The following is a 12,633-nucleotide window of genomic DNA, read 5'->3' as shown; positions in this document are numbered from 1 at the left end:
TCGACTGAACTCCAATCGATGCTCCCTCTTGCCAAACTTTCACAAAAAAATACTCGACTATATATATGATTTCCCTCACTCTCTATTTGTGCCTACATCTAAACGCAGATTCCATGAACAAATCTTCTTTCTCAGAACTGCCCGCCTGTAGAACACTGTTCCTCTGGCTTGCCTTTCGGTTAGATGCAGCCTTCAAATACAATGTAAACAAGTTCTTGTTGAGCCGTCCATATAAATATTAAATGCTGTCCAATTTACACAATTAACAATTACTACACTACCGTCTATTTTATTTAATGAAACTCTTATTCGTACATACATATATAAAGTACTTTTTTTTACGTTTTCAAGAATTTGTACACAAGTTTTTACAGTAATCCGACTCCTGCTCCAAAAGAAAATACATTTAAAAAAAATATTTCGAAATATAAAAAGAATCGCAAGTTGTAATTGTATCGGAATTGAGAACTTAGAACACAATTCATAATTGTATCGGAATCAGAAAAAATATTGGAATCGTCTCATCACTAATAGTGAGGTTAAATATTGCTCATCACATGATATTGTGATGCGTTGAGACATGTCGAACACATCCCTGATAGTCAACTCAAAAAAAGGTACTGCCCCATTGCTCACTTTTCATCCTATTTTTTTCCAAAAATAAATAATTGTAAATATTTTTAAATTAAAAGATCAAATAACAATATTTAAAAATGTATTTTCATTTCCTTTCAGGTCCCAACAGTAATTTGTTTTACGAGATTACAGGCGGTAACAAAATGGGCCACTTTAAGATTAATAAAAACACCGGGAGTATTTTTACGAACCATTCCCTTGACAGAGAAAAACGGCCTTTCTACAAACTCACCGCGTCAGCTACGGATACAGGGACTCCACTTTGGCGCCGACATTCTGCTACAACAAAGGTAAGACGATCTAGGGGGAGATCTGGCAGGGAAAAGCAAATAGAAAATGTCAACAAGTTCGTTTAGTATATTTACCGTATTTACCGCCTTCTTCTCCATAAAACATCTATAAAAAAATATCTCGAAGCAAAGATAAGTTAATGCACCTAATCTCCCTCACTTTTTTTTTTTTTTAAATATGCACTTCTTGCGCTTTCAACGTCATATTTGATGGGGAATACGCGAAGGAAAAATAAATGAAGTCGACATTTTCTTTTTAATTGTAACGTTAGCTTTAATACGGATCAGCTTGTTAATCAATCCGAGACCGTCGTTCAAATAAATCAATTATTTTCTCTCGGAATTTTATGATTATCTTTCTAATATCTGCTCTAAACGCCCTTTTGAAAATCTACCAGAGAAGTGATTTTATTTTGGATTAAGAAAACTCATCAGATCCCGCAGTTAGCTGAAGGTGCTACATATTATGAATGTGAGAACATTTCTATCGCTAAGTAAAAATTTTCTCCCTGCTTTATGGAAGAAATTGCTTTTGAAGGTTCATTTGCTAGAAAAAATAGAAATAATGAATGCTATTTACAGCTTTAATTGAAAAACATGCCGCTATCTCTCTCTCTCTCTCTCTCTCTCTCTCTCTCTCTCTCTTACGCACAGGCATCATACACACATCTCACACACACACACACACACACACATATATATATATATATATATATATATATATATATATATATATATATATATATGAGAAAGTTTGTATTCAAATAATTAAAGTGCGTGCGGATTTCTGCATATGTGAGGTCGTTATCACTCCACTGAGAATGATTCATATTACGATTTAGATTATATAATTATATTCGTAATCCAATTTATTAAATCCTCAGGTATCAATTTGGGAATGTCTCTCTTTCTCCTCGCGTACACACACATATACACTACAAAAAATTACCAGCGTTGTCCGGAGCAAAAGGGTAACATGTCTATCTATCTCTTTTCTCTTCCCTCTTTCTTCTCCATTCAACCTATTCCTCTCTCTGGACGCATACAGAGACAATTCCTTGTCATGAATTCCTTGAAAATGAGTTCGCATAAGAGAAGCAACTCCTTGATTAAAAAAATTCAGTTATTTCTCTTCATGTAGTAGCACCTAGTTTTAAAAACCACGACCCTCGTTGACAAAATCTGCGCCAGTTTAGGATTAAGGAATAAATATTTTTTCTAAATTTTTAAATATTATTCTTCCAAGGTAACATCGATCAAACGTTTTTGTCGGTGGTTACTTTGCAGTTTTACAGTTTTACCCAGACATACACTCAGAACACTGTCTTTTATATAAGCTATGCATTAAATGTATTCTCCGTCTTAATTTCACAGATAATGGTTATTGTGAACGATGTCAACGACTGCGCGCCAAGATTTACAACGTCACCTGACATCTGGGTAGATGAGAATGCCCCCATCGGTGCCATCGTTTATAATATAACAGCTATCGATGCAGACGATATCGGTCCCAATCAGGATGTAACGTATTCGATCCTGTCAGACTTTGAACCATTTTCAATCAGCCCCAATAACGGAAGTCTGAAGATGCTCTCCATACTGGACAGAGAACAACAAGACACGTACCAACTAATTATCAAGGCGCAGGATAAGGGGGTTCCACCAAAGAGTTCAATCCTGCAGGTTACTGTCCATGTCCGAGACCAGAATGATAACGATCCAGTGTTTCATCCAAAGCAGTACCAAGCCAACATCAGTGAAAGTACCAGTGTCGGTACCATCCTACTGCAGGTCACGGCCACTGATGCTGATATTGGTGTCAACGGAATGATCAGGTAAGTCTGAAATTGCTTGAAATGATTCTCAACAATTTTTAGCGACCATCAAAATTATTGTAATCGTTTATCTGATCAACGGAAAAAGGAAGAATTTTAGAAAAAATGTATTTATCAATCAATGACTCTCTTCAAGAGATTTGAGAATTGATAAGGAAAACTAAGAAATGAGGATAAGAATAGGAATTTTATATTTGAAAATGATCACGTAAATTTGAAAGTTTTTGCTTGCAATAATTCTCATCGATTTTAGCGATTATTGAAATGATCACGGTAATCGGTTACTAATCAACATAACGATTTTAGCGATTATTGAAATGATCACGGTAATCGGTTACTAATCAACATAACGATTTTAGCGATTATTGAAATGATCACGGTAATCGGTTACTAATCAACATAACGATTTTAGCGATTATTGAAATGATCACGGTAATCGGTTACTAATCAACATAAAGATAGGATGAATTTGAGACGAAGCATTGATGTATTCAAACAAAGGAAAAACAGAAGGCACAATAACACTTTTAAAAGCCTTTCTGTCAGATCTCTCTAGAAGAGAAACACCAGGATTAACAAAATCTAAGAAAAGGGTGAATGATACGAGTAGAAAATTTATATTGGGGATATATTATTTAGTGAAGAACAGAGTTCGTCAAATAAAGCATACATCGTTTTAAAATATGAAGAACGGATAACCGATGATTTTAAAAAAATAAGACACGTAATCAGGTCTTCCCTGATTTAACATACGCAGACATCGCGAGACGTCTACACATTTTATTTACATTTTAATTGATATGATCGCTTAGAACAACGAAAAGCGAAAGGTCCTTATGTTATTGAAAAATAAAGTACAAGTATAAAAATACAGTTCAAGGGGAAAACTCTAGTCAGTATTTTACCTGATCAAAGAAAGACAATTTTAAGAGATTGATATTTCCAACATATAAAATGAGAGAATAAAAGAAGAGAAAGAAAACGTTGATTGTGACTCTCTAAACGGCAAAATACGAATTGTACTGAAATATTTAGAAATCCATTCTTAACATGTAGCGGGAATGTTTTCAACTATTCTGCACTTTAATTTTCTATATTCACTTAACAGGTTAATATACAAAATATACCGTAGCATTTGAATCTCGCTTACAACTTGATAAGTAAAAGGTATGCATTTAATTAGTTTTCTACACATCATTGACAAAGTTCTTGCGGTTTGTAACTTTTACAATGAAAAAAAACAATTATTGATCGAAATAAGCACCATCAGAATCACCACCATGCAAAAAAAAGTGTATTTATACCAGTAACATAAAAAAATCTTGCGTTCTGGTGGCGATGAAGTTGTTGAAGGCGTTTTTGGTATCCCTTATGTTTTTTAAGTATTTCTCACGCAGAAAGTTGTTGTGATGCTTGAAAAACTAGTAGTTGCTAAGTGAGAGATCTGAAGAGTATGACGGATGAGGCAGTTTCTTAACCCAATTCGTTCAATTTCTGCGGAGTCGGTTTAACAACGTGCGATCGCGCATTGTCACAAATTAGAATTCGGTTTTTTCTGTTGATTAATGCTGGGTGTTGTCAAAGTTTTCATCCATTTGTTGGCAGTGCTTCTCCGCCGTAATGGTTTCGCCTTCAAAAAACTAATATATATATATATATATATATATATATATATATAAAACCGATTGCAGATCACCAAACAGTTAGCATGACTTTCTTTTGGTGCAACTTTAGCTCAAGAAGTGTCGTAAAGCTTCGTCAGCGTCTAACCACTGAGCTGAGCGTCGCCAGTTATCATAAAGAACCTCCTTTTTCATCGCAAGTTACAACCCGGTTGAAAAACGAGTCGTTCTTGTTGGGTAAAAGATGGGAAGATGACACTTCAAAACGGCGTTTCCTTTTGTTGTTCAAGTCATGAGGCACCCATTTATCAAGTTTTTTTTTTCTTTCCAATCTTTTACAAATGGTTGGAAATCGTCGTATACGTTAAGCAAGTTCTCGAACAGTTGTGTGTGGTTGGCTTCGACTAAGGCTCTTAATCGATCGTTGTCAACATCCGGTGGCTGACCTCGTTGCCACCACGAGATTTATAAAACCACGATTGTGCTCTGTGTTCAGTAGTAGTTCCTGGGCCAAACGCTTCGTTGATTTCGCGAACTGTTTTAGTAGTTTTTCGGCCTAGCTTGAATCGAAATAGGAAAATTGCGTGAATTTGCTTTTTTTTCTATATTGTATTCAACGTTCTGAAAAGAATACACTATTGTTTTAATACGACTGTAATTTAAGCGATTAGATAAAACGGAAAAAAAAACATTTTAAAATGATATATGAAGTAAAGGTATAATAGCGAATATTTTTTAAATCAAAATTTAAAATTCCGCGAGTATCTCTTGTCATCCTAATAAATCTTTAAGATTATAAATTTGACAACCACACATTTAAACGTGTCTTTCATCTTTGTTTTTTTTTATTCATTTGTTTCCAATTTATTTGTGTCTGATGTATTTGTTTTTATTATGTAGGTATTTCATAATAGAAGGCGATGACAACCAAGATCTCAGCATGGACCAGAGTAGCGGAATCTTGCGCGTACAGAAGAATTTGGATTACGAGCGGAAGAAGTCGTACCATGTGATCGTTCAGTGTGAAGACGGAGGTGCCAAGCCGCGCTATGACACAGCTGCCGTCTACATCTCGATTGTCGATGTCAACGACAACGCGCCCGTGTTTGTCGACTCTCCTTACCTGGCTTACGTACAGGAGAACATGGCAAAGTTCCCCGTGCACGTCGTGCAGCTGTCGGCCCGTGACGATGATTCGTACGCCTTCAGCCGGATTAGTTATGCCATTCGAGATGGCAACAGGAACATATTTAACATTAATTCGACAACGGGGGAAGTTTATGCCAAACAAAAATTGGATCGAGAAAGAGAGAATAATTACAGACTCACCGTTATTGCCACGGACTCTGGTAAGTTTAGTGTTTTATTATTGTCGAGTGCATGTATGTTTGCTATTTTTGTAGAACCCTTTTTAGGGTCACGGTTTGATGGGAAGGTTATGGGGAGGGCCAAATTTAGAGAAATAAATTTAGACAAACAGTTCTAAGAAGTATTCAAAGGTGAGATCACGAGATAATTTTTATATGATAAACACAAACTAAATAATGAGATAGTTATATATATATTTATGTACGTTTAATCAAAGTAATAGTTATTTATACAAATATATATTGAAACACAGCATAATATTAAAGAGGGTTTACCGTATGTTATTACGATCTATATGAACGCCGAGATGTAGTTCATTTATAATATATTAGCAAGGAGATCCGATATTGCCCGGGATTTAATGATGATCAAGAAATGTTATTTCTTTTGATTCCATTTTCACCCGAAATAAGGCACATGCCACTTTGATGTAGGGGGCTACTATCGGGGAAGTTGCGGGGATACTATATAAGGAGTTGAGCAATGAGATGTCTGTTCACATTACACTTGAACTTCTGCATGTCAGTACAGTTGGGAAAGCAGGAACCCGGAAGGGAGTTCAAAGTCTAGTAGTTCTGCAGAACAAACTATTAAAGTAGACGGCTTTATTACATCTACTGATCTCCACTGTGTAGGAGTGGGATTTTGCTTGTGGGGGTATTTACGTCGAAGGGCTACAAAGGTGTGTAGTTTGTCGGAGCATTCACTATTAAAATACTTGTAGAACAGGCAGAGGGATGCAACATTTCGTCGATGGGTAGAGGTTGACGCTTTGATGACAGTTTAGGACCTATCAAGTTGGCGACTCTTTTGGTCCCTGTCAAGGAGTGAGAGACTAGTAGCAGATGCACCAGCCCAAATGTGACAACACGAATCCATACATGAACAACTGGTGACCTCGTAGAGATACAGGATACTTTCAGGCGTAAGTAGCTTTCTAGCACGGTAGAGAGAACCCACCTTCTTCGCAGCTCCCATTTTTTATTGTCATCGAAATCGATGAAATCGTCCATTTTTTTTTTAATCAAACCGATTGATTGCCTACTCTAGTTAGGGACCCATCGCGGTGCACCGGAAGGAAAATTCACATGCTTTTCTGCAGTAACTTAGTCCACAAAACATTATAGTCTACACTGTCCTGTAGAGAGCTTACTATTGATTTTTTAAAGTTATTTTTTTATATATGATGATGGTAATTAAAGTGAAAAATGAAAAAGTCAAGTATCATGCTTCAGTTGTGTTCTAAACAGAAGCATTTATTTCGAATGCGCCTCTGTCATAGGAATAAACCTACTGTTGATTTTATATACAAGACTTTCGGCTTGTGTGATAATAAAACTTTCTAAATGCACTTATGATGTTAGGCTGTGTAAGGTGTTAACTTAAGTCAAAATCGCTTGTTCCTTTTATCGGATTATTTCCATTATCGATTATCGATACTTATAGAAGACATTCAGATACAAAACATATCTAAATACCCAGTCAGGCATATAAAATATCTTCGTGTGAAATTTCATAAAAATCAACACAGTCGTTTCAGAATCCATAGGGAACGAACTTATACACAGAAAGAAAGATAGTATTTTATAGTACTGCCATTGATATGCATTATTAACATGCAAGCTTCATTTTATAGTTGATGACCATGACTTGTTAGGTAAATATTTGACATATTATTATAAGTATTTACGTCATTCGTCTCCTGCTAATACTTTTATTAATCGGCATTTGTCTTATGCTTTTGTTGTTGGTGCTGCCAGATCAATGTTTTTCTTTTTGATGTGCATCAGTAATAACGAGGAGAACAAAGAAGAAGCAATTCATTTTAGATACTTTCTTGATAAACAGTTATTCATGATTTCAATTTGATCAGTCATTTAGAACGAGTCCAGCCGTGGAAGTTTCCCTCGACACCAAAGATAAGAGTATCGATTCCTCTGTTGACTAAGGTACGGCTTTGGTCCTGTCTAGTTCTAGGAGGTTCACTCTCAAGTTCTACCTTCAAAGAGGTTACTTTATTGCTAATCACCTGAGGTGTCCCCGCAGGGAATGCGAACAGGGAGACCCGGACAGTTGCTTTTTTTTTGGGGGGGGGGGAATGGGGGCTAGAATGCTCTTCTAATTTGTTGGCTTTTCAAATCCCATTTTCCGACTCTTGTGTCACATCATCCTGCTGTGAAAGAGATAAATATTGAGTCATTTCGAATGATGGCGACCTGGCAACCCGAGGTTATTAAAGCTTAACCTTTTTGACTTGCTACCTAAACTTGCTTTCTATCTTTAACTGTTCTTAAGGCTAATCTCATAAGACTGTCTTAATATTGCGCTTACAATATCTGCTTGTAGTGGTTACCTTTTATTTTTCTCTTTCGCTTCGGCCCAGTGATGCCAACATTCTGTCGAGTCTTTCTCCTCCTCTCCTTCAAGATCTGTGTTCACGTCGTCTTGTCTCGCCTGTAGCCCATTTACATTCGTCGTCTCTTCTTCCTTTCTGTCATCGATTCCTTCCATCGGGGTGGATGAGAGATGGGGGTCTTTAATTTTTGCTCCACTGTCTCCTCATCTTTCACCGTGATGGACCTATTTATCCTATTCTCTCAACGAGTCACACTTTACAAATCCATCTTTCATCGCACGCTCGCCCCTTTCTAATTCTTTCCCTACTTCTAGGTTACCCATCCACATCTGTCTCCCTTTTTTCCGGCGACCTCTCAGTCCTTCTAGTCTCGTTTCAACATATAATCAGTCGTGGCTGCTTCGTTCTGACTCCGGCTCGTTATCCTCGCCTCGTCCCCTCTCGTGTTTGTAGTCCGATGCAAACCCTTATTTCCTTTTCATTCACCTCTGTTCTATTTGGCCTATTCTCCTCTGAACCTTGTGAGTCTTGTTTACATGTTTTTATTTTGGTCACATTAGGGTCATCGTTCTCATTTAATTTCTTACTGCTGATTTTGAAAGAGGTGCGTGATTAACCTGATAGATACCATCGCGGTCTGTAAAGACAATATGTCGGATCTATCCTGTTAAACCTGAAGAACGTTTTATTGCAAATACTCCATTAAATATTTCACAATTCTATGCCGTAGATTATATAAAGTAGTAATAGTCCGAGTCCAAATCATTTCTCGATTTCGATACAATTATCGATTCCAGTCTTTTTCAAATATCTAAATATTTACCTATTATTATTATTATTATTGGATTACTCTAAAAACAAAGGTAATATGCGCATATAGTTTCTCAAACGTAGAAATATATTTGCGGAGGTTGATCTATAAATTTTAGTTTTACTGGTAGTTTTAAAATCAATATATATTTATTTCATTATTAATATCAACAACAGAAAAATAATTTGAACAAACAAACTCAAGTAAAAGAAAATCTTTTTTTTTTTTTTTTTTTTTTTTTTTTTTTTTTTTGCATCGGAAAAAAAGACCGTTTTTCCGATTTACTGATTCCGGAACCACAATGTTCCGATTTTTACGTTTTCCGATTTCGAATAATTGTCTTAATATTAATATAAACTCAATATAATAATTATTTAAAACGAAAAATAAAAGTTTAAAAAGATTATAATAAATTTTAATTAAAAATTTAAAGCTAATCTCGAATATTCGTAAGAAACGCATTTATTTGAAAGACAAAATAACTAAGTTTAGATATACAAGTTTATCAACATTCGGCGCGCCTCGTGCAGACAGTGGGATGTAGTTTGTCCACACCTGTATTAAAATATACTCTAGTACTAGTTTATAGATATGAACCACCAAATTCCCAGTAAAATAGAAATTTGTTTATCCAATGGTATACAAGAAGTAATGTTTTGAACTTAAATGACCCTGAAGAGGTTGATATCCCGTATAACAAACAGACCAAAATTCCGCTTTGTTCTTTTCGACCCATTGTTCTTTTTGTCTTCTGAAGGAGGTGTGTGATTTACGTAATCGACACCGACATGTTCTATGAAATTGACAAGACGAGCACGAGTTTGTAAAGTCTATTGCGGCCAAAAACAAGCCAATACCCGTAGGAAAAGCATGCGCTCGCCAGTTTTCTTCGTCTCTGTATTAAATATAAAACCGTGCTTAAGAGGTTAATATAGTTTACCTAAAGCATTATTTAATGTGTATATAAAAGAAATTTAATTCATAGGAAGCAATGCAGTGTAAATATGTAACAGAGACACAAACCGAGACAAATAAATATATAATGGTGGAACAAGGCATGCAGTTTTACCTTTATTGTTTAAATGTGTGCACATACATATATGCACATAATGTCTGTGTATTTAAAATATTTTACATGTATTGTTACCCACTAAGTTGTCAGGTAGAGTATCCACATAAAAATATTTCGGGAAATACCTCCCTTCGTCAAGCGTGTGTACGACTTTCAGATGTTGGTTCTATTGTAAACTGGGCGAATTCCACAGAAATTGGAAATTAATTTGTTTCAGATGTATTACTTATTTAAACTTAGTAATATGTGGCTATACACACTTAAACTTAGTAATATAGGACTATACACACTTAAACTTAGTAATATAGGACCATACACACTTAAACTTAGTCATGTAGGACTATACACACTTAAACTTAGTCATGTAGGACTATACACACTTAAACTTAGTAATATAGGACTATACACACTTAATATTTTAATAGTGTTTAATGAAGTATACACAGTTGATCATCTATAGTATAAATCTTACCTGTCTGTTTAAATGTGTGTATGTTTGTAAGTCTGCCTATAACTTTCGATAGAGGCGACGGATTTTCGCGAGATCGGTATCATTTGGAAGGTGCACCCTTCGGACGACAAATATCGCAAAATTGGGTAAAACCATTAATTCCTTCATTCTCAACTGGGCCCTTTTCTACAAGAAATGGTTACTTTTTTCACCGATATTTTCGAAAGTCATCCCTCTTTTTGATTGACTAGCCTTAATTTAAACCTTCGCCATTTTCCGGTTTAGCGATGGACGACACGGCAAAGACATTACGTTTTTTTGTTTGTTTGTTTTTTTTTTGGGGGGGGTCACGTTCTTTTCCTCCTTCGCGGTATGTGTTCAAGCATGCCTGCCTACTACCACTTTTTTGTGCTCATCACTTACCCCCAAACACCCGGGCAACGCCGGGCACCCAGGCTAGTATACAATAAACGTTTTCTCAACCCAAAATGTCCATCGGATGAATTAGGAAACAGCTCTCTCCTAACCATCGTACTCTAACGAGCTCATCTTTCCCCCATTTTCAGTAGGGTTACTTCCATCCGCATGTGGTTTATTTTTGATAAGAACACTAGCTGAAAATTTGAATATGTCTGGTTCGTTCCACAGAAACACTTTAATTTAACTCATATTTGACCTTGTGTTTAACCTTCTAGAGTGCAAATAAACAAATACTTTTCGATGAATCCGTACTCGAATTCTATTCATTTAACATCTCTTGTCGAGGGACAATCATTTTTAAATGTGTTGATCAATCACGTGCGAGTTTGAAAGTAGCATGTAAAAACGCGTAAGTTCAATGGACGCATTTTAAAATATCTGTTCTGCTTTACGAAGAAACTTTGTTTCGTGTGTGTGTGTGTGTGTGTGTGTGTGTGTGTGTGTGTGTGTGTGTGTGTGTGTGTGTGTGTGTGTGTGTGTGTGTGTGTGTGTGTGTCAATTACTTTTTATTTTCCTTTGCATCAATTATGTAATGATACTTATTATTTGAAAGGTAAAAAAAATTTTAAGAATACAAATAAAATTAGTTTTCAAATAATACAAAGAAAAAAAAAGAAACTGGGATGACGGATGGAAATGAATCCTGAAATGATTGAACGAGATGATCCTGGTAAATGATTTTGTCAGGCTTTAAATATTCGTTCGAGTGTGTATGGGGGGATGGGGTTCTCGTGGGTTCGAGTATTGAGAATGGGTCAGCCATCTGCAGGAAATCTGGCCTCCAGGAATAAAGCGATTCATCAAACGAAACTGGCAGGAAAGAACGGAGAAAGAAGTCGAGGGCTTCTGTGAAAACTTTCCACGTCGGAAATATATCATAACGCATAAAGACAAAAAATAGATTAACAAGGTGTAAGTGCTCATATATGTACACACGCCAGTTTCAGTATTAATATCATGTTATGTGTAGGTCTGCATATTTATATATCGTGAGTACATGTGTAATGCCTATAAATTTTCTTTCTCTCTATTACACACACACATATATAGGTGTGTGTATTATATAGAAAGATAGAGATTTGACAATGTTTAAACATTGTAAGTTCGCACGCCCATCTTAGTAGCAGCCAAATAGATTAACGGCGAGAAGCGCTGACTTTCGCCTAGGTAGTCGAGTTTCAATCCTGGCTTGGGTTAGTTGCTGGTCTAGCCGCACTGATTCGCTGTGATACAGCGAAACAGTATTGTATGTGGTTGACTAATATATAAATGAATTTTAAGACGAGTAAATAAAACAATGTAGAAAGAAGGGGCATTAACGTTCTTTATACCTAGGCACTCCGAAGCCTAATTATTCTCATATATATATATATATATATATGTGTGTGTGTGTGTGTGTACCTTATATATACACGCATATCTTATCGCGTATACTGATGTATATTTATATAATTTCTATATGGTTACTACAGACATATATGGAATAGTCAAATGAGATGCGTGTGATTACTGAATAAATTATTTTCTTTTCAATAAAGTTTTTTTTACAATATATCAAGGTCTTTTGGCAGGACAGAGATACTGGTATGCTTTAGAAATATCTTACTGTTTCCATGCTGATCCACTATTCCATATACTCAAGATAAAGTAATACATATATACTATATTTATAAAGTAAAATTGACATCATAGGATTATGAAAACAGACGCCA

General features: G+C 35.7%; 1 protein-coding gene across 1 annotated transcript in view; it reads left to right on the top strand.

Annotated features, from left to right (window-relative positions):
* Positions 1-12,633, top strand: part of LOC145260380 (cadherin-related tumor suppressor-like) — a 736,127-nt gene that overhangs the window by 630,998 nt on the left and 92,496 nt on the right. The window contains exons 5-7 of the mRNA XM_080118334.1: positions 736-926; positions 2,301-2,761; positions 5,284-5,732. Coding sequence (XP_079974460.1) covers positions 736-926; positions 2,301-2,761; positions 5,284-5,732 — 1,101 coding nt within the window. The remainder of the gene's footprint in view (positions 1-735; positions 927-2,300; positions 2,762-5,283; positions 5,733-12,633) is intronic.

Source organism: Euprymna scolopes, chromosome 3, assembly GCF_053919585.1.
Source record: "Euprymna scolopes isolate OS-2025 chromosome 3, ASM5391958v1, whole genome shotgun sequence".
In the NCBI taxonomy this organism is placed as follows: Eukaryota; Metazoa; Mollusca; class Cephalopoda; order Sepiida; family Sepiolidae; genus Euprymna; species Euprymna scolopes.
This window is presented reverse-complemented; position numbering and strand designations above follow the sequence as displayed.